Here is a 23,832-nt window from a genome sequence, read left to right on the forward strand (position 1 = left end):
TCTGTTTCTTTGATGATTGTTACAACAGCCAAACTCTTACAGATGGTACTATTTGTAATATACAGATTTCCATGTCAACTGACAATTTATTTTAGAAGTTAAAAATGAAACCCACACAGTGATATAACACAGTTTGTTGAAATAATGTAAACATGATAAAACTTGAGTGGCCCCATGATATCCAGCACCCATTTACAGTTAAAAGCCCTTTTCTAGCAGCCGTTTTCTAGCTCGCCCAATCACACAGCAACCTCATCCACATGAAGTCAGTCACCATCTGTTTTTTTCACGAGTAATAAAGACTCCAGACACAGATCACAGAATGAAGATGGGTCATTGAACAATAACAAAGTGTGTCATGCTTAAGTATTTGTTCATAAAAGACTGATAAGGCACAAGGTGAATTCAAATCCTCAGAGAAAGGCAGCGGAGTAGTGCTACTGTGTTAGTGAAGTTCTCCTGAGACGCTTTCAAGTCAATCATCCTCCTTGAGCTCTGAATCCTTCCCGCTCCTTTACTTTACCACATAGTTTGATTATATATATTAAAGATTTCAGGGAAATACTGCAGGTGTGGCAGCGTGAGTGAAGCATTAAAAGATCATTTCCACAAAGTGTTAGATTCTCTTTACAGTGTGTGCAATGACAGTGCATTTATAAAGGGACAAGATACTGAGGTTTGGTAAATGTATTCACAAGAAGTTTGCTTCCCTTGTATACCTTGCAAATGGCTGCAATCCGCTGGGAGAGAAGTGGACGTGTCGAATGTGATATGTTCATGTAGATAAGAAGTCTTTGAGATAAAAAATAAAATATATAAATATAAATTCCAAGTCCAAGTGTTTTCTTGCTACGTAGAAAAACTTGGAAATGTCTCTTGTCCACACATTCCAAAGGGATTAAATGTGCTTGCGTAGAAGCTCTGTCACACAGCAGAGCTAGTTGAGTGGTATCTCTATGACGTCCTCCTCAATGATCTCCCCCTGTGGAATGGTGACGTGCTCGGGGGGGCTGTTCTTGCAGCTCAGCCCTGTGAAGGGGCTGCACCAGGACAGAGAGAACGGGCCTCCAAACGCCGTCTGCACCGCCTCCCAACATGGCACCTTCCCCCACTTCCCCGTCTCTCCCTTCAGACGCTCGATTCCCTGGAGAAGACACAGTGAAGTTCTGAGGTGAAATGAGCCGAGCCCAAAAGGACCGAATGTGAATCATCTACATGCAGCTATCAGTCACAACTATGACACACAGGTGATGACAGTGCTAAAAACTGCATTACTATGGTTTAGCTTTTTGGGCTAGTTTCTCAGACACAAGTAAAACTACCCTGACTAAAAAAAACACCCTTGAGATTTAAATTAAATACTAGGTACAGATTTTATACTGAATACTCACTTGCTTTATGTATGTTGAAAGACTTATTTGTTGCTGTAATCATTCCCTCTGTCCATGTTGGCTAAGAAGCTTCCTAGTGAAAATCTAATCAATATAAAGTCCTCACTCTGTAACGCTAGCAGCATTTTCTAACTGACACTAAACATGAACAGTTAAAGGTACAAAATGAAGACAATTTTATTCATGTAGTGCTGAGTCATAACAGAAGTTATCTCAGTGAGCTTTTCATACAGAACAGATCTATGGAACTAGATGGAGGTGAAGGGATCTATAATATAAACTGAAGCTAATATGAATCTTCAGCAGACTGAGTTGGACAAATTAAATGGTTATCTTCATCCTTGCCCTAGAAGGTTTTACTGCCTTTGTTTTGTACAGTGACTAATACCTCTTTCATTGTACATAAGACATGTGAGTATTGTATTACCAAGCATGGTATCAGCTCTGATTCACTTCTTTGTCTCAGAAACACGCCCAAGATTGAATAACACACTGCACGAAATTACTCACATGCGCTTTGAAAATAAATAACAAACACCTGAGGAAGAGGAAAAGATTTTCAAATGTTCACAAACAGTGCATGCATCACAGAGCTCACTCATTCATTCATAAAGTTTGGTTGAATCTGAAACAGCAAAAAAAAAAAAAGAAAAGAAAAGACAGTGCACGTTGGCCTTCTGATTGAGATCAGCATGCTTTGGGATGTGTTAAGCTCGATGGGACGGCTAATGTGACCTCTGTTTGCAAGCTTACCTCTGTCAAGGTTATAAAAGGCTGTCTGCTTCAGAAAGCTTTTGGCAGAGTGAGTTCAACCAAAGCAAATGCATGAGTGTGGAGAGAACATTGCATGGGAAAGAACCAGATTACACACAGTATAGTGGGAGTAGAATGGAAGACAAGGACAGAGGGAAAATTTAACAATGCAGGGCATGAGAGATAAATCAGAAAAGGACTGTATGCAGGGAAAGTAGAAACATTTTTCCAATTATCTGAACATTTGACTTTTCGCCATAGTAATTGCTCCACACTCAAAGTAAAATGACTCCATCCAAATAAAGCAAGCAAACACAGGTTTTGCATTGCAACTGAGAAGTATTTATTCTCTGCTGAAATATCTTCAGAATATTTAGAAAGACTTCTGTAAAAAAACAAAACAAATCATCTCCACCTTCACTCTGCACAGTCATACCAGCAGTGTTTCACATACATTACTAAACTAGCCTTCATCTGTACCATGCATTCACATACCAAGAAGGATACATACAATATCATGTAAACAAAGAATAGAAGAATAAAATGCACACTGCAGAACAGAGAGCAGTTCACACAGGAGAAACTCTTAAATGATAAATACAATGTGTGTATTTTGTAAGTGGTTATGGTGAAAGTTGAGTTAATACTTTGTTAAATGCCTCAAAGAGTTCTGGAAGAATCTGGAAGAGTTCAGAAATACAGTCCAGCTAATACCCAGCTGCTGCCTGTATGCAGGAGAAATACATTTTATACAGCGCTGCCCTTTAACTCCACATGGGATTTAAGATGTTTTCTCCAGCAGAGACAGTTTTCGAGTCAGAGTCCTTCTTTGAGCAGTTCATCGTTCATTAAATTTGTCGCACGCTCACAACATCAAAACACCACATGTGCTCGGAGCACAAGACCTGTTTCACTGGCAACTGATCATGCACACAGAGGGAGGGAGCGTTGGTGTTACTGCGGGAGGCCGAACCTTTCCACAAAAACACAGTGTTCAGACAGAAAGTGTTCAGACCCCTTCACATTTTTCACATTTTATTTTGCGGCCTTGAGCTAAAATCGTTTAAATTTGTTTTTTCCCTCATCAATCTTAACGCAATACCCCATAATGACAAACTGATAACAGAATCTTAGACATTTTTGCAAATTTATTAAAAAGGAAAAACTCTGAATATTATCTATTCCACTGCATGTGGAGGGTCACATATACACAGAATTTTTGGAAAGAAATAATTAAAATATTTAACATATTTATAATAAGTAACACAATTTCCAACAAAATCCACACAAAGACCCCTGTACTCCCAGAGATTTGTATTCTTGGACTTATTCCAAAAGCATTGTCCATAAGAACTCATGGAAGTAAGTTGGTAAATCTCTGCCTATTACAAGTGAAACTTCTTATTGCAATACATTGGAAAAGTGTGGACCATTTTTGCAGTCTTTGGATCAATGAACTTTCTTCTTGCATACCAATTGAAAGGTTCACATACATGATCAAACAAAAAAGTCATTTTTCATAAAATATGGGATTCATTGCTACCTAATTCCTTAAATTTTAATTTAATAAGACTATGATTTTCAATTTTTATAAAAAAAAATTCTATTTATTTATTTTGATTAACAGGTATGTGATTACTCACATATACAAGCTGATATATGTTTATATGTAATGTATTATCATTTTGTAAACCAATAATCTTGTCGTAATAAAAGCTGATGGCTGTCAGTTCATTGGCGAGGGGTTGGGAGGGAGGGAAGGAGGGAAAAGTTGTTTCAAGGAAAACCCTGAAAGATATCCAAACCACTCTAGAAACGTGATGTACAATGTTAAGAATCAATGAAGATAAGTGATACAAAAAAAGGAAAAACTCAAGTATCACACTGACATAAGTATTTAGACCCGTCACTATGACACAAATTCAGCTCAGGTGCCTCCCATTTCTCTTGATCTTCATTGAGGATGTTTCTACACTTTAATTGGAGTCACAATCACATCCAATCCAAATTCAATTGTCTGGAGTGGAAACACATAGACCTGTAAATATGAGGTCTCACAGCTGACAATGCAGATCAGAGCAGAAACCATGAGGTTGAGGAACTGATGCAGAGCCCAGAGATAGGACTTTGTCGAGGCTCAGGTCTGGGGAAGGCTACAAAAAAAACCTTCTGCTGCGTTGCAGTTCCTAAGAGCACAGTAGCCTCCATCATTGTAAATGGAAGAACTTTGGAACAACCAGGACTGTTCCAAGAGCCGGCCACCTGGCCAAACTGACCAATCATGGAGAACGGAACCCGATAGTCCGACCTCCAGAGATCCTGTGTTGAAATGGGTGAAACTTCGAGAGGGACAACCATGACTGCAGCTCTCCACTGATCTGGGCTTTATGGCCAGACAGAAGCCTCTCCTCAGTAAAAGACACATGAAAGTCACTTTGCTAAAAAGCAGCTTAAGGACTCTGAGACTGAGAGAAACAAGATTGGGGGGTTTCAGCAGCAGGGACAAGGAGTCTGGTCAGGGTTGAGGGAAAGCTGAATGGAGCAAAATACACATGAAAACCTGGTCCAGAGCGCTCAAGACCGAAGACCTCAGCTTATCAATTATTATCAGAAGTCAACTAAATATTTAACAATAACCTAAATGAATAATTGAGTTATCCTCAAGCCACCACCCTATGCAGGGAAGGACAGCCAATATTGATATAGTCTCAAAATATGGAACTCTGATTAATAATTAACAACAGTCACTGTTAGCACAACAGTACTGCACGAGTCCTGTGCTCCTCGAGGGCAAGCTAGTAGATACCGATATGTTGGAACTACTGAAGTATGGGTTTACTATCCTACTCAAACTGCTCACGCCATTACAGAACAACCTGAAACACAAAATTTGGACTATGAAAAAACGAAATGGCAGCAAAGAGTCAGGAGTGAATGGAAGAAGAGGTGTAAGGCCCACACCCCGATGCATTTTCCAAAGAGTCTCAGGGGGGAGTTTTCCAGGGGGTGCAACTGGTTAGCCGTGAGGACGTAAGGCTGAATACAAGAGAAAGTTCTTCAGAGCATGGAGACATTCCTCAGACTGCCGTTGGACATTTTCATTAAGACTTGCTTGCAGCTGACCAGGTTTTCAACTCTTGCGACTGGACAAAGAACCAAGAAAAGTACTTGCACAGCACCAACTGTTCACGTATGGGGCCCATGCACTGATTTTCCAGGATGGAGGGAAGGAGTGTGTGCGAGGCAGAGGGATATTTGTGGGATGTACGGAAACCATATACTGTAAATAAAGATAGACGTAGTCTCCATGACGTCACCCATAGGTTTCTGCAGAGCGGGTTTTGAAGCACAGAGTGGGGCATTCTGTCGTCGCCATCTTGCCAGTACCCGACTCCGCCGAACCCAAAAAGGGGCAAAGAGGATGGGGCGTATGTGGTGCAGAGACTTTGGTACATGCCGACTTGTGGCAAGCATAAGTTCAACCGTCACTCAAAGCAGCATGTTGTCAATCATGCAGAACTTAAACTTAAAATTTAAACGAGTGAATTATATAAAAATGTGTACACTTATCATGGAGGAAATTAGAGAAAGAGAAAGTGACCAAAACTGTTTTTGTACCAGGCTGTAAACATGTTTAATTCTGTTGTAAAGTTGGGCATTTTAACATGGGAGTCTATGGGGACTGACTCGCTTTTGGAGCGACCTGAGCGGCCACTCGGAGAACTGCAATTTTTGGTAATTTACTTCCATGTTGGCTTCATCTTTCAGCCCCAAAGGTTGCCGCTTGGCGAAAACCCTAGCCCTACTGTGAGAGAGTTCACAGTTCACACAGAGTTTACAAGTTTACATTTGGTCATCAAAAATTAAATTTGGCCACCAAATTTAGGGGCCTGGTGGCCCACTCGGCCAGTGCTTAAGAATATTTATGTTTATCCCTGTTTGTCTTTATGGGGTATTGTGTGTAGAGTGATGAGGGAAAGATTTAAATGATTTCATCTTGAAGTTACAACATAACAAAATGTGAAAAAGTCTGACTACTCCCTGAATGCCCTCTATGTTAAAATATAGTTGCTGACAGCCTGTCAACAACATCCTAACAACCTTGTTGAAGTTTACATTTGTACTGACTGAAACCATTTCATTTTCTCAATGAGCACTATAAGAATGATTCAGCAAAACTTGCCAAGACCAAAGCAAGCTGACAATTTGAGTCTGTTTGATGGAACAAACAAACCTCCTGGCTTGTTTTGCCCCAAAAATTACAGAAAAAGAAATCTCTCCCCTCCAACAACAGTTTGGACTTGTAAGTAGTTTTCTTTGAGTGATACTTCAGAGCCTGGAATGTGAGGGTTGGTAGGGTCATATCTCAGTATTTACAAATTTACAATAAACACTGGGTATTCTAAGTAATGATGCATCAATCTGATGCACAACATCAGAATCAGGGATGTTAGTCACCTATGACCTATTCATTCAGTCACAGTGGGGTGTCAACTCTGGTGTAAAATCACTGATTTTAATTGGGAATCTGTATCGGCAGATACTTTGAGTTGAGAATCAGAATTGCTATCAGGAGAGAAAAAGTGGGATTGGTGCATCCCTTATTGGAAGAAGGGGTGAAACAAGCCAGGACTTGACTTTTAGCAGAAAAGTAACTTTTTTGCCAAACTGGGTGTATTTAAGATATTTTCACAATGATAATCAACCAAAAATCCACAATATCCACAATAATATGCAAACTGTTCCTTTATGTGATGTATTTGGTAGCTTTTAAAAGGATCGGCCTTTTACAGAATGGCTCCCACAAGGTCTCTGATTGTAGAGACTAGTACTCTGAATCTAACCCTAACCAATCCTTATTTTCATTCTAGATAGGACCAATTTAAAAGGTTTATATCGTCCATGTTTGAAACACTTCTGGCAAGAAGATTTAAAGGTCAAATCACCCAAATTACAAAAACACATTTTACTACTTACCTCTAGTTGTATCTTGTTTGTGGTGCTTCGGAGCTTTGAAAAATGACATCTGAAAAATTTAACAGCAACTTCTATTTCCAGAAACAATGCCCTGGTTACTGGATATTATTTGATGCTTTTTTAGTCTTCCATGGAAGTAAAAAGAAAAAACAAAAAAGATTGGGAGATTAATCTACAATGAAAATAATCATAAATTGCAGCCCTAAAAGGGAAATTCCATTATTTTCCATTGTGCTAAAATAAAAAAAAAAATTTTTCCCTAATCAGTCTACACTGGATACCCCATAATGACAAAGTGAAAACTGAATTTTAGAAGCTTTTGCAAATGAATTAAGTAGGAATAACTGAAATATCACATTGACATAAGTATTCAGACCCTTTGCTTTGACACCCGTTTCTCTGATTGGACGTGACTTTGAAAGGCACACAACTGTCTATACAAAGTCTCACAGCTGACAATGCAGATCAGAGCAAAAACAAAGCCATGAGGTTTAAGAAACTGCCAGCAGAGCTCAGACACATGATTGTGTCGAGGCTCAGATATAGGGGAAGGCTACAAAAAAATGTACTGCATTGAAGGTTCACAAGATCACAGTGGCCTCCATCATTCTTAAATGGAACAACCATAAAGCCCAGATTGGTGGACTGCTGCAGTGATGGTCGTCCTTCTGGAAGTTTCTCCATCTCCACACAGGATCTTCCCTCCTCATGGTTTCTGCTCTGAGCGGCATTGTCAGCTGTGAGACCTGATATAGACAGGTGTGTAATGTCCAATCAGCTGAGTTTACCACATGTGGACTCCAATCAAGGTGTAGAAACATCTCAGAGATGATCCAGAGAAATGGGAGGTCTGAATACTGAATCAGTTTTTCCTTTTTAATAAATTTGCAAAATTATCTAAAATTCTGTTTTCATTTTGTCAGTATGAGGTATTGAGTTAAGATTGATGAGGGAAAAATTAAGTGGTCTGAAAACTTTCTGAATGAACTGTTAACTACTGCATGACCACACACTACCAGGGGAAAGGTGATAAAATATGATTTCTTTTTGTAATTTAGTTGAAATAACCCTTGAAGGGAAAGCAAGAAAAGACAGTAAGTAAAAAAAGAAGGCTTCGGATACAACAGAAAGAGAAGTATATCAGAAAAAAACAAAACAGACTCGTCACAGTGTTTGCAAACAGGATTCACAAACTCAAAGTGTTTCTTTTTCTCAGCAACTTGACTCACTCAAGGCAACACAAAAATGACGCAGAGCGCACTTAGTTTGGCAACACAAAAAGCAGATGAAAAGCTGTCCATGGCTAGAGTGGGAGATAGAGTTCATGTTCAGCATTGGGAGCAACAGAACGCCATAGCTCTGCTCAGCTGGGCTGGGCTGGGCCTCGCACTTTGGTTTTGACCCGGCTGCCTCGTTCCCTGTGCTGAGCTCTTACACCACATACTGGTATGTCTCAGCCTTCCCATGGTCAGGGGTGGAGAAGGGACTAAACCACAATAAGGAGAAAGGGTGTCCAAATACCGCCCTCATGTTCATCCACTTAGTTTTTTTAGCCCATCTTCTCTCTTCCTTTTTCAACTGCTCTATACCCTGAAAACGAGAGATAACCAAACTTCAGTCGGTGTTGCGTCTGTGACGCAGTCAGTAATCACAAACCAGATTAAGAAAATATCAATTTCTTTCAAGAACTACATGTCAATAATAAATAAATAAAACTTTTTGGAAAATCAACTGGGCCACAAACCCAGTAATTCAGCCTTTGTGTGATTACTAATACAGCTGCTTGAGTTCTGTTGACTTTCCCTCTGGGTGTTGTACAGTCTCAATATGTCAAAGCCCTCCCACTTTCATTAGTCTCTCTCTCTCTCTCTCTCTCTCTCTCTCTCTCTCTCTCTCTCTCTCTCTCTCTCAGAGAACTGCCGAGTATGTGTTGAGATAATATACAGTATCAATGAAAATACATTTTTGTCAACTTTCAATATTTACAAGCATTTATTTACAGTCACAAATGATTTTTAGACTTCAGAAACACAAGCCGCTCCAGCAAAAATACACACAGCGCATAAATATATCAGAGGGGGGAAAGAGCAGGGGTCCTGAGTGGCTCATGGACCCAGTAGACACACACACACAAACACCCAGACACACACACACCATACAGACTAGAATGGCATCAGACTGCCTCCAGCAGCTCAGACTAGGGATGCAACGATTATAGATTTTGATGGTATGAATATAGCCTGAGGAATAATCACACTTTCATGATTATTATGCATTAACACTACTAATGTATTATATCACATGGGCCTTCTTTAGAGATTTTAATGTGTTATATATTACTGCCTTTTGAAACAAAAAATAATACAGGAACCAAATAATACAGTAAAAATAATAAATAAAGATTAAAAAAGTCTCTCTCTCCCTTTGGAATTAATCCCTCTGTAATCATCTATGTCAGTATTTCCTTTTTAAAACAAATGGAGTCAAAGGCTGCAGGATCTCTGTCTGCAAATATATCACAACATTATTTAGTATTTTCAGTTTGTGTGTTCTTTTTCTAAATAAAGAAATTGAGAACATCTCTTATGCAGTGTTATTAATAAGTGAAAAACAATGCATTAAAACCCACAGCACAGTGCTGGAATTTACAAACTCCTAGGATTGGATATATTTACCTACCATACCCGTCAGACGGGAGGGAGCAACATAATGTTACGTTAAATATCTAATTCAACGTTCAAATTTAATTCTTACCAACTCAGTGTTTCATTGAGTAACTTGACACTAATGTAATCTAACTTGTTAGTATTACTATTACTTGGGCGTGTAAAGCAGGTGGTGACCCCGCAGATGCTGCATCAAGTTCGATGTGTTACACCCTTTGGCTGCACGTTTTGCTTTACATTAAGCAGTAGTCAGTTGTCAGATCCTGTATGGTTTTGGTAACATTGCATGTCTAATAGGAATGGGATAACATAATTTAACTAACTCAAACATCTGGGCAAGAAGGGGAGGGGGCGCTTATATGAAAAGATCTAAAGAGGTAAAACTTACATTTAATTTTATTTGTATCTTATTCAATGTAATTATTATTCAATGTATTTCTCTGTTTTTTGAGCTACACTGCAGACTGGAGTCTCTGCTAACGGTGACAGCCAGAGAGTGTCATTTGTGGTCTCACATGAAGTCCAAATAAGTCCAAATCCAAAACACAATGAACGTACATTCAGTGGACCTGCATTGTGTCTGTGTCCTGTATAAAATGGATATTAGTTACTGTTGCTATGCCTGTCAAGCTTTGAAATCCAGTGTAGTACAAATTCAATTTACAGTGACATCAATGAAATATATGCCACTCAAAACTCATCATTTTTGAAACAGTAGATCCTTAATTTAAAAAGAAAAGGAGACAAATGCTTCTTACTTTTTAGCTGGCACCAACTGCAATGACAACCTTTGTCAGCAGGTTTTATCAGCTGTAGCTAGATTGCTAATTCAATGAGTTGGTCAAACTCTTTCTGCAGTTGACTTACTATGGTGTTTCTAGCTGAATCTGAAAACCCTGGAAGTAAGAGTAAAGCTCACAGGACCCAGGTTAAAACTCATCATCCACCCCAGATGATGATCCATGCAGAAAGGAAGTAAAAGTTCTTGTGTTTTGGGAGGAGTAGTCTGTCCCATTATGTATGTTAAATAATAAATGTAATGTGGCGCATTCCCAGAGTTAGTAGTAACAGGCATGCTGTTTTTTTTTGGCTGCAAGTGAACGATATTGCTGAGCGACCTGGATCTGAGCAATAAATGTGTTCTTCCCCAATAAAGGGATACAAGGAGACATTAACAAGAAAATGTCTTTTTTATGTCTATTTTTATTTTCTATTATTATAATCGTCACAATGATGATACTGAACTAAAACTGAAGGTTCAGAAATACAAAGTCAATCAGCTTAAATTAACGGCAAAACGGGACACACTCGTTCATTCCTCTTCCTCTCTTGCTAATAGGGTAACATAATGTACCGTATCGTGCCTCAACATAACCTGATGTAACGTAACGTAACCCCCCCATCCCCTTCCCCTGCAAGTTTAAATATCATGTGACATGGTGACATTCTGCAGTGTTGGCAAAGGTTGCTAACCCAAGTCTCATGCACCAATCATCACTTAGAAAGCTCTGCACACTCTGAATGACAGGCATATAGAGAGAGATAGTAAAGAGACAGAGAGGGAGGGAAAAAACTTTTGATGGGCCACTCATGCAGTGGGATTTCTCCCAGTGCTGCAGATGGCTGCCCGTCTGACAAATGGGTCAACTTGTTTGTGTGTGTGAGAGAGAGAGAGCAAGAATGGCGCAAGGAGGGGCTGAGTGAATCAATGCACTGTGCAAAGCTCAACAATGAAATAAGGCTTTACCCATTTGAAGTAGTAAAAAAGAAAAAGAAAAAGAAAATCAATAGGGGGCAGTCAATGTCGATATTGTGGCGGGCCACCACAAATAAATCAATTACAGGGAGCTGAATTATCCACAGAGGTGTCCTCCTCTCCATAACAAGCAGACCAGGGGATTAAAACCGGCAGAAAAGACAGAATAAAGCTGTTTCACGTCAAAAATCAGTGATTCACTGACGCTCTTCAGTGGACAAAGGACGTCTCCAGTGGCTGGGAGCTGAGCTAACTAACATTTACTCAGCTTTTTTCTCAGGTGACGTAAGAACATCCGATGACTAAAATCCTTAATCTGGTTGAAATATATAGTTGAAAACAACCAAGGTGTAAAATGTATATGTAGCTTAAAACTAGATTTACATTTTTATATTTACTCATTTGGGAGACGTTTTATCCAAAGCGACTTACAAGTGAAGGACATCACTACGCTTCAGTGCAGTAGGAAACCTTGGTGTAAGTATTAAGTACTACATCTATTTAATAAGTGCAAGGAGATTGTATAAGGAAGTGCACCAAAAGTGCATATTAAGTGCTAGTTTGACATGTTACGGTTTTAGAAAAGGAAGTCAATTTTGGCGTTTCTGGCAGGCAACCACAACACTGACGCGTGTGCATAGGCGACCAAATGAAACAGACTGTTACCATGATTAAAATCACATATTTTAGTGTGAAGGGTTTGCAGTATGAGTGTTGAACTTGATGACCAGTTTGTTCTCCACCGTTGAGCGATCATTCTTTCCTACCCAGTGACAAGAAGTGGGGAGGGGCTCAGTGTTTCAGGTGATGCTTTAGTCCCTGCAGGTTTAGTATTTTTTACTGTTGTTGTGCAGTTTCAAAGTTTCAAACATAAACTGTATTTACCCAGTAACAAATCTAGAGTTGCCGGAAGTGGAAGGGCCACAATGCGTACAACACACACACAGCATAGCATTCCTCTCGTACTGCAACCAAAGGTAATGCATTAGCCATTGTGGCACAAAGATCTATTTCTTCTTCACTGGCTCAGTTGGTCTCTCTCTGCAGTCTCCTCATCAGTTTTCTCTACCTAATGAACATCATGCACTTGCACACGACCATGTGAAATTTGAACTCAAATAAGTATATGTGATCATTCTGGTCGCAGTCTGGAGCCCTGCTTTAAACACTGGTAGTACCATTAGCATTGTGAATGCTACAGTCACAGAAACTACACATTTACATCTGAGACACTCACTATTTGAAGTTACCAACCTTAATGGTCATAATAAAGACTTGAGGGTACTTGTACTTTTTACAACAGCGCATTCAGAAAGTATTCAGACCCCTTCACTTCTCTCACATTTTGTTATGTTGCAGCGTTGTGCTAAAATCAAAGAAATTCATTATTTCCTCATCAATCTACACTCAATGCTCCATAATGACAATTTTCTTTTTTTGCTATTGTATTGTTAAGGAATAACTGAAATATCACACTGACATAAGTATTCAGACCCAATGAACACTTTATTATGACACTTGAAATTTAGCTCAGGTTCCTCCATTTCTCTGCATCATCTCTGAGATGTTTCTACACCTTGACTGGAGTCCACCTGTGGTAAACTCAGCTGATTGGACATGATGTGTAAAGACACACACCTGTCTATATCAGGTCTCACAGCTGACAATCATCAGAGCAGAAACCATGAGGAGGAAGGAGCCGCTGCAGAGCTCAGAGACAGGACCTCCATAGTTCTTAAATGGAAGCAGTTTGGGACAACCAGGACTCTTCCTGCAGCTGGCCGCCCCAGCTTACCAGAGCAATTGGGAGAGAGAATGAGAGGAGACCAAGAACCTGATGGTCACTCTGAGCTCCTGTGTGGATATGGGAGAAACTTCCAGAAGGACGACCATCACTGCAGCTCTCCACCAATGTGGGTTTTATGGTAGTGACAGGTGGAGCCTCTCCTCAGAGACAAAAAAACAACTAAAGGACTCTCAGACTGTGATGAAACCAAGACTGAACAATTGGGTGTCCTTCAGTAAGTTTCTCCCATCTCCAAACAGGATCTCTGGAGTTCAGCCAGAGTGACCATCAGGTTCTTGGTCACATCTGTTACCAAAGCCCCTCTCTCCCAATTGCTCTGTTAAGCCAGGCGGCCAGCTCTAGTTAGATTCCTGGTTGTTCTGAACTTCTTCCATTTAAGAATGATGGAGACCACTGTTCTTCTTGGGAACTTTCAATGCAGCAGAAGAGCTTTGTATCCTTCCCCAATCCTGTCACTGAGCTCTCCAAGCAGTTCCTTTGAACTCCTGGCTTGATTTTTGCTCTAATATGCATTGTCAGCTATAGACAGGTGTGTCCCTTACCAAATCATTTCCAATCAATTGATGATCAAGAGAACTGTGACGCACCTGAGCTAAATTTCAAGTGTCATTGCAAACGGTCTGAATACTTATGTCAATGTGATATTTCAGTTTTTTCTTTTTAATAAATTTGCAAAAAAATCTACAATTCTGTTTTCATTCTCATTATGTTGTATAGAGTACAGATTGATAAGGGATTTTTTTCTAGCATAAAGCTGCAAAATAACAATGTGAAAAAATTGGTCTGAATTAGGGCTGGGCAAAACAACATTTAGAACCTCTCACTGACTTCATCTTGCTCATGCTGCTTAATTCAATTAATACTTTCCCAAATGAATGTGTTTGTGAACTTGATACTGAAAATTGTGAAAAATACTGCCTTGTGTTCAGTCAAAGTGGTGATATGGATGACACAAGCACAAACACTGAGCCTCAACCCAAGCAGCTTCTACCTATAAAGAATGCTGTGTCTGTCATTTGGGGACATTTTGGCTTCAGTGAAGACAACATCAAACAAAAAGAAGTCATATTGATTTGAAGTCATATCGCTCATCCCTAATCTGAATACTTTCTTAGTGCACTGTACCTCAGGCTGCAGAGGGAGAAGCATCACTTAGCTGTAAAAGTTTGAATTAGAAGTAGAAGGTCAAAGACGTTTAACGTTTAAAAAGCAAAGGGTGGAAGCAGCAGGGAGAAAATCTGAAGAGCAGAAGGAAGTAGTGAGTTAAAAAGGATAGGAGGAGGATTGTTGGTCACTAAATGGTTCACTTACAGTCTCGTCGGTACAGATGGAGTGGACTTGGGTGCCGAACATCACAGAGGTGAAGATGAGGAAGAGGAGACCCTCAAAGCACAGGAGTATAAGGAGGATGACTGTTGCTGGGGGGGAGAAGGAACTGCACTCTGGGGGATGGAGGGACATGAAGGAAGAGAAGTGAAAGGGCAAAGAAGAAGGATCATATGAGGAACTGCTACACTACAATCAAAGAAACTACAGTACTCTACTGTTCAATCAGCAGCAGTAAGGGTGCAAAGCTTTGAAGCAATTCAGTCTACAGGTACATCCACTAGTCACCTGTCAAGTTGCTTCAATTTAATGGAATGGGTAGAGTGTTTGGGATATGGCGATTTATCAGTTTGTTGATTTTTCATGCTTATTCAACAAAAAACCCATTTTAAAAGAGAAAGTTATCTTTTATTTGGAATAAACTTGAGCATTAATTTTTAAGATTACTTAAAAATGTACCGTTTCCCTTCTCTCTGGAATAAACCATAAATCACTCCTGGCTCCAACTCTTTCAAAATGCAGCAGCGCAGCTTCTAACAAGTTTTAACAGATGACATCACATCACCCCAATCCTCACTTCTCTTCACTGGCTCACTGGCCGTTTTAGAACTGGTTTTAAGATTTTACCGATCAATTTTAAAGCATGCACCACACTACGTAACAGAACTGTTAGGGACTTTAAGCAGCGACGGTTGAAGGGAAGCTATAGCGTGACGCAGTGACTTAGATTCTATGTCGAACCTTCCTACCGTCGCAGCCCAGCTGTCTGCTGCGAGAGAAAGAAGAATTATACGTTTTTGTAATATGTGCCACTGTCATTTTCTTTATAATAAATTATACCGTTAGTAGTTTTATGGATTTTGAGTGTGTTTTTTAAAGATACCTGATAATTTGACAGATTTTTCCAGTTTATTCAGACGTCAGCACAAACTGTTGTTCACCTGCCATCCTCTGTGTATTGATGAAACCATGACGCTGTCCGTGGTGCTGAAGTAATAGACGGATTTATACAAACTGCTCATTTGATATTAAATCGTTTCTAAAGCAAAAATCAACTTTATATCAATTTACTTTACCTTATCTCTGTCCTGCTTTTGTTTATATTACCTTTGAGCCTCTTGCTATTATTGCTTCAATTGTCAAAGCGCCTTGCAAACTCTGTTTTTAAAAGGTGCTGTATAAATAAAGTTATTAAGATGCATTCATTCAAAATGGGAGCTGCTGATTCTCTCTATAATAATGTATGGTCTTGTAGGTCTTGACCTTACCCTTGATGTTTTTGCCTTAAGATAATGTATATTATAATTTGGCACTTTAACCTCCTAAGACCCGAACTCTTGCATGGCGTGCATTTTTAATTTCTCTTTGCTATTTATTCTGATTGGGACCTGAGAAAAATGATGTCCACATATGAGGACATTAGTTTTAAATTTCGATTACTGAGTGGCAGTATAATATTCTCATATGTGGTCACCAGGCCCTTGTTGAGAAAAAGTTAGTATTGTGGTCTAGAGAACCCAAAATGTGAGGTCCACATATGTGGACGCCAGGTCCTAGGAGGATACAAATTGAATTGAACTGAAATGATTGTCTTTAACAAAAACATCAACCCGTTGGTGTACTAAGTATTCTTACATCAACATGGAGGGGATGTTAATGAAGTTATTAATCCTGACACTAATTATGTGTTACAGTCATCTTCATAAAATAAAATTTAAGAAAAATTAAAGGACAACATTGTACAGCAAAAGCAAGTTTCTTTGATAAGACTCAACCTAGTTATGTTGTACTGTAAGTAGAGATGTTGCAGCTAATTATAGTGGGGAGTTGAGCGTCAAAATAACTAGTTACAACTTTAGCAGTTAGTGTTGACTTCACTCTCAAATTCACAATCAGTTGGTGCAACATGCTGCTAGTTATTTAGTAGAGCTCATTAACTACATTGCCTGTGCTCTGCCGGCCATTCTCTATACTCACAGGGCCAGCACTGCATACAGGATATTTACATCTGAGGACAACCACATTGGGATTTGATTTAATTGTTGGTGGGAAACCTGAAATTGTACAAAAAATGTAGAAAGGTAAAAAAAACAATTTCCTTTTATGTGTAGAGAGTAATTAAAGGCAGTGAGTCCAACAGGAAATTGCAATGGAAAAAGAATTAAAGTCTGGGGTTGCTGCTTTATGAGTGGTAGACTTTGTTTCCATCTTTAACCAAAATTTCATCTAGTTTTTTAACTGTAATTAAATGTTAGTTCTGTAGACTGCTCTGATGTGCCTCCGATTACACACATATATGTCAGTTTTAACAAAATCGAAATACAACTAAGCTGCTAGAAGAAGTCAAAGACAGTGGTCTATAATAAAGCTGTAACATAAAGTTTGGCACATTAGCAACCAGGATTAACAAGCAAAACAGGTTCACAAAGATCTTTAAATGTTTACCCTGCCAGTATCAGTGCACATTGCCACACGACACAATAATGAAAATATAACTTACTTGCCGACCAAGTAAGTGCCTCAGTCTGGTTGCGCGTCAACCACACGCAACTTATGAAGGTTTTTAGTGTGCTGTGCAACCCAGTTCCGTCAAACTAGTGGTACAGGGAGGGCACACTAGAGTGCAGCAATAATGTGAGTATTTCATTCATACCTGTAAATACTGTATTTTTGATAGCTGTGGAGAGAAGCTAGGTGGGTCAAAGGATTAAATTATTCATCTACTTTTCCTACATTAACAGTATAACAATGCAATTATTTTCTATTCTTATTATCAACAAATCCCTTGAAGAAGCCAATTATATACTGTTGTCCTTTAAGACGACTTAAGCCATCCCCTCTATATCCAGCATGGCTGCACATCCCAGCAGTGAGCGAAAGGCGCTTGTTTCTATGGTGGAGGCTCAGAAATATGTAGAGAGCTATCAACAACCACGCTGATCCCAGACATTGTGGATATGTCAAGGTAAGTGCATGAATGACCCTGGCTGCATGGACACAGCACCTATCCAAAGTATCTGACAAAGCTGAATGGAACAATGCTCAACATACTGAACTTCAGGAGGTGATGATTGTCAAAGTTGTCTTACTCTCTCACTTAACTTTATGAGCCGGATGTGAACTGATGGTTCTGATTTTCTTTTTTAAGTCTGCCTGGGAACAAAACCTCAGTATATCTTTGACAAATGAAATCTGGAGAATTACTCTTAAAGATCAGGCTTTGAATGAACTCGACAGAAGGTGAAAGCAAACCCAACCTGCGAAGTGCAACACATTTGTGGGAACCTGTGCGACAGTGTCAGAACAAATTTTCTGAGTAATATTTGATTTCCAATGTAGAAAGAAACAAAACAACATTTGTTAATTTGCTGAATGAGTAAAAAAATTTAGATTACATTTAATTCAACGAAAAGATTTCATGATTCCTTGCTTAATTTCAGAAACGCTGATATATTGAATTATGTTCATTTAATTTACAGCTGTAAAAATTCCAAATAAAAAGTGTCTACAACCCCCAAGGATGGTTGCTTCCACTATTACCATCACCTTTTCTTAGACACGTTTCCTGAGAGAAATCTTGGTTTTAACAAAATCAAAGCTTTATATATTGTTTTATGTTAATTATATTAATTTGCACCACAATAAAAAAAAATTCAGAGAAAGTTACAGTGAAATGCAATGTCAGTTCTTAGATCTTAAAACAGCCTTTTTTTTTCTCTCCCTCTTTTTAAGAGTGAAGGACATTGAGGGCTATGGAGCTTTAAAAAACACTCACTTGTCCAATCATCTTCAAAGCAGTAGAGGAAATGGAAGACCACCATGACGAGAGCGTGAAGAGAGATGAGTGCAATGTACATCTAGGTTAAAAAAAAAAAAAAAAAAAACAATGAAAAAAGAGGACACAATGAAGGACAATTCACCACATACACCAACTGCAAACAGAGAGGTCATGTTAGGGCAACTTCTTACTGTCAAAGGCCGAAACTTGGTCTTTGGCAGCCTTCTTCAGTTTATAATCTAATGCTATGTTTTGGTCAGCATATATTATAAGAGACTCATTGTTGCAGTGAACTTACTGTGAAAAGCACAAAGTACTTTTGATTGTTCTCCCCAACACAGTTATTGACCCAGGGGCAGTGGTGGTCCATCTTCCGTATGCAGCGTTTGCAAACACTGTGAGAGAGACAAGCAAGTTACACGTGAAGGAAAAAAGGATACTGCACCAACCGTAGCAAGGGACAACACTAGTAGAAAGTGAAAGGCATCACATTCTGGGGAGGAGCAATTTCACAAATGAACTGAAGCTAATATGTATTATAATAGTCTTCCTTTTTCTCTACAAAAACACTGCAGCTTTAAGCATGGGATTGGGTTTTTTTTTTTTATTATTATTGTTTTTAAATATGACAAACAAAGTTTATTTTGACTCATTCCCACATACACCACCCTGCTGCTGTAAATACTACAGCACCAAATGTGTATTAATCCATATCTGAAAACAGAACTGAACATGCACCATTTACTCCTGTTTGAATAATGTTGGGCTACATAATGAATACAACCACTTCTGTGACTAACACGTTGTTAGTTTGGTCTTTTAATTAGATTTGTAAGTAAGATCCAGAAGTTTCTTTTTCGCTGCTGTTCATATAATGCAAAGTGATGATGATTTTTAAACGATTAGCTAATTATTAAAGATGAGTGTGAGACTTGTCACTACATTACTGACAGTGTTATCTTTTTGTTCTTACTTCATTAAGTGATACAAAACAAGTGAAGACAAATGTAACAATAATGAGATAGATTGGAGCAAACACATAACAGAAGATACAACAAACACGTGAGAGAAAAACGAGAGATAACTGCATTGGGTATCTAATAGAATAAAGACAAAAAAAATGTGTGTGTGAGTGAGACAGAATTAATAGAATGACATTGAGGTTTTGCATGTATGAGGAGCAAACTACCCACATAAACACACAGCATCAACCTGTACACAGTGAGAATTTCATATCCTTTTTGCCCTACCTGCAGTGGTGTGCTCGGTCAGGCTTGATGCTGCAGCACTTGGGACATTTGTATACCACCTGCCCTGGTTTCAGCTGAAGGCTTTCTATGTATTCCTTAGTAGCATTCCCTTTTGGAACTGCCCCCTGGTAGGAAAAATCATAAAACAGGAGACGACTTAAGTCATTTCCAGCTCATCAATTATCACAATGAAATAAATAGGCAGAGGCTAAATGTACTGTAATTCAGGTCCATTATTCAGCACTATTTAAAGATAAGACCAAAATCTTCTCTGCATGACATTGAGGGTTAAAGTAAGACAGCCTGTCACCTCATTTCAATGTGTGTGTATAAATGACCCCAAAAAGCCCAACTTACAGGGTCAGTGCACATGGCCCTGAGGTGCGAGGCGAGAGCAAGGAAGGCTAGAATGTTGAACAGGGTCCCATTCACAATGCTGTATGTCAGATTCTTGGAGGGCAGCAGCATTACAAACAGCACTACAAACTCAGCATACAACACCAGCATCCAGGTGATGATGGCACACACGATGCCGCAGGCGTCCCTGATGAACCACATGGCGGAGGCCGAGGAGGAAGTGATAACGTCTTTGGAGATAGGGATGCGTTGTTCAGTCTGTAGGCAGTTGATTCCTGCCCCATCCCCGGCCTGCCCACGCGCGTGCTCTACATCCCTGCATCTGTGCACTGGGCTCTTCATCCTTCATCTAAGCTAGATGCCTGCTGCCGCCACCGGACACACTGCGCCTTTACACCTCAGTCACCGCATGCTGGGGGGAGAGGAGCAGGAGGGTCGCAGGTTAGAGTCCATAGTTTGGTTCTCAAGAGAATTTCTGAAGGAAAAACCATTTTATTTGTGGGTGAATATATGGCTTTGATTAGCTTTGAGAATTAACTTTTTTTTTTACTCTTAACTGAATACATTCTGTTTTTTAAGAGTTGGTTTAACAAATAATTTGATGAGATCAGGATGGGATTTGGAAAGTTGTGATGGGCACATCGGTTAATCTTTTAGAGTCATTCTTCTAAGAAAAAAAATTCTCTGTTCATTCATGCATTAGCTGTACTGCTTATCTGTAAAGGGTCGCAGGGGGCTGGAGCCAATCCCAGCTGACATTCAGCAAGGGCAGGGTACACCCTGGACAGGTCCCCAGTCTATCACACAGGCACAGGGGGAACATGCAAACTCCACACAGAAAGGCCCCAGGTCCGGGTCTCAACCCTCTTGCTGTGAGGCAACAGTGCTAACCACTGACAATATGCTAACCACAATCTCTGTTCAGATTGCTAGTTTTCCATCAAGTTTGCCGAAGCCCAAGCTGAATAAGCAAATATTCATATGTCTACACAGTGGACCTACATATTATTTTAATAATGAAACTCATTTCATTAAAACAATGAGTAGAAACTATCAACAGCTCTTTGTACATTTGCAATCTTGAAAACCTGCAACTTGCACAACTTGAAGCAAATGAATTGTGAGTAATTGTGAGCTTTGCACCTGTGCAGGTGCTAATGATGATGAACATGACAAAGCACATTTGTGAATGATGACAAAACCATCTGATACAGGAAATGCTGACTGAAACTGAACTTTCCTGTTCTACAGTAAAACCTGACTGTGTTACAAATGACACTTCCTCACATTGAACACAATTATATAACCATGCATCCAGTGGCAGATTTAGATATGGGCAACATGGGCAGCTTGTCGGGGGCGGCATGGGCGCTTGCAAAAAAATGAAAAATAAAAAAAAAAATGTTACATTTGGATGATCACATCAATGACACCATGTCACCATGTGGGTCAGAGCGGGCACCCTTTCTAGTTTGTGCAGTTTGCTGCGAAGGTCTCCTCTCTCACTCAATACAATTCATTCATAACACTGTGAATACAGCCCTGTAGTTTCACACACATAATTTTTCTGGATTGGGTGAAATTGTGAAGAATAATAAACTAGTGTGCACAACACCATGTGTGCCCACAAGGGTACAAAAGTATGCAGCAACAACAACACATTTCAATACTGAAGTGACATTGTATTGTTGTAAGTTGTCAGTCAGACATTTCAGTGTAAGAACAATCAAGGGTACTTTGCCATCTGGGGATACTAATACAGACATCTTATGACAGGAAGCTAGAGGTGAAAGCTGAGCAGGTGTGTTGGTCTGCCGAAGCTCTTGTCACTGTAGAGGTCAAACATGGACAGAGCTGCATGCCTCTGCAGTCTGACTCAGTGCCACACTAACTGGAGCTGTATGAGAGATCACTGAGTAGATGGAGAGGTCACTGAAGGATGACCTGGAGTGCTCATCATACCCTTGTGACACGTATTTAAAACCGTACTTTCACATACCTTAAAAATTCTGTGCAACAAGCTGTGATATGTGATGTGACTCAAATACATTATTACTATTATCAGATTTAAAAAAGTACGTATACTGATTTGGTTTTTCATGCAAGGTCTCCAGCTCACCCTGTACCAATGGGTGAAAAGTTTCTATTTCGTTGCTAGTCAAACAAGCTAGCGGCGTAATCTTTAGCCAGGTTAAGTATAAGAATATGCTAGTAATGTCAAATTCAGCAAAACCCACATTAGACTGCTTTAATGCCCGGTTGGGTAGTTTATAGGCCTATATACCTACTCAAACCTAACACACATTAACGTCTATCCATTTTAGCTTACGATAGCTGCTTAGCTTACGTGTCGGAGTGAACATTTACTGACCTGTTTGAATATCCCTGTCAATGTCCTTCCCTTCAGCTGTAAAGCGGTAGACCCCAGGAACGTGTGTCTACCGTCAATTGAGATTAATTATGATTATTTCCCGCAGAATCTCACCTGAAAGACGAGCATCCTTCGGCCGCTTTCGCTGCGACTGCTCCGTAGCCCCCCTCGATGTACTGCACCCGCCCCTCCACCAACAACAAGACGTAATGACGTAGGAGAGAGGAGCTGAGAAAGGCTACGTCACAGGACATTCCTTGACATATTTGCGGATCTATTAATTTATCTATTTATTTATCTAGCCGAGCTATTACATACTTAGTTTAAAGGCAAGCAAGGTTGGGTATATTTTATCATATCAATATCATATCAATAGTATCAATTAAAAAAGCGATTTTATACAGCGTTGATCAGGGGTCTCCAACCTTTTTTACTCTGAGAGCTCTTTGTCTTATATTTCTGGTTACATTTATTAACATATAGTATCAAAACACTCAAACTGATCTCCAAACCAAATCAGATCAATAAAATAATTTAACAAGTCATCAAATATCAATATCAAAAACTCACATTCTGTACCAAAAACACCTGAAACTCACATCGGTATCACATCATTTTTGTGTCAAAAATCGGAGTCATGATTCAGTCAGACCAGAACACACAGACATGATAACACCATTGCAAATAAACGTCCATAAATCTGCTTTGAAAAAAAAAAGCAGGGCCCACAGTTTAACTCTCTGTATCCATGGCAACATATTTCCTGTTTGTTGGAAAACTCTTCTGTTACCAGAGGAGTTGTTATCACTGCATGTTGGCAACTGACAGATAATGATTTGGTGTTGAATGACTGTGTATTTTATTTAGTTGCATTTGATGCAGATTTACTGAGTGATTTTGTGTTGCTTAAAGCTTGAACTATGCATCCATGGTTTGTTCAGACTATGTTCTCAGAACCTTTGGGTGAGCTACTCTAAAACAGGGGGTGAGCTACTGGTAGCTCGTGAGCCACCTGTTGAATAAAACTACAGTATCTACTTTAATTTTTCAAAAACTTTGGGGAAAATAAAATGTTTAAATATGGGTCATAATACCGGTGGTAACAATGCTGCTGAAATGCAGCAGTAAACAAGTTCTAAAGTGTCCCACTTCACCTGAAAGTACTGTGCCAGTTTTGTTAACACCTTCAGCAAACGTGGGGCACTGCTCTAACTTCCCTGAAAACTAAAGCTGATATTGTCAATGCTTACTTTGTGATCAGAGACAACATTGCTTTATTAAAATGTAAATAAAATTTGTAATGGCTGGACAATTTACATTTACTTGAATCACTTATTGTTTTTCTTAAGGTCCAGTTCATTTGTCAAGCAACATCCCATGATCACCTGCCAGCCAGTGTC

At 39.4% G+C, this 23,832-nt stretch overlaps 1 protein-coding gene across 7 annotated transcripts; it reads right to left on the bottom strand.

The window, feature by feature from the left end:
- Positions 1–66: 66 nt before the first annotated feature.
- zdhhc3a (zDHHC palmitoyltransferase 3a) lies at positions 67–22,626 on the bottom strand. 7 transcript variants are annotated; one of them, XM_023418621.2, is made up of 8 exons: positions 22,547–22,626; positions 20,062–20,473; positions 19,705–19,829; positions 18,753–18,849; positions 18,452–18,533; positions 16,654–16,730; positions 14,662–14,792; positions 1,010–1,144 (listed from the first exon to the last, which is right to left on the bottom strand). In XM_023418621.2, the coding sequence occupies exons 2-7, from the start codon at positions 20,401–20,403 to the stop codon at positions 14,703–14,705; spliced, it is 813 nt and encodes a 270-aa protein (XP_023274389.1). In that variant the 5' UTR covers positions 20,404–20,473; positions 22,547–22,626; the 3' UTR covers positions 1,010–1,144; positions 14,662–14,702. The 7 variants fall into 7 exon arrangements, with proteins under 7 accessions (XP_023274385.1, XP_087033334.1, XP_023274386.1 ...); XM_087177209.1 differs by lacking the exon at positions 1,010–1,144 and adding an exon at positions 8,572–8,711; XM_023418617.2 differs by lacking the exon at positions 16,654–16,730 and having other exon boundaries at positions 67–1,144.
- Positions 22,627–23,832: the final 1,206 nt, after the last annotated feature.

The sequence above is a fragment of the Seriola lalandi genome, unplaced genomic scaffold (genome assembly GCF_002814215.2).
Source record: "Seriola lalandi dorsalis isolate HSWRI2012SDOR001 ecotype SW California unplaced genomic scaffold, Sedor1 jcf7180002054583, whole genome shotgun sequence".
NCBI classification, from domain to species: Eukaryota; Metazoa; Chordata; class Actinopteri; order Carangiformes; family Carangidae; genus Seriola; species Seriola lalandi.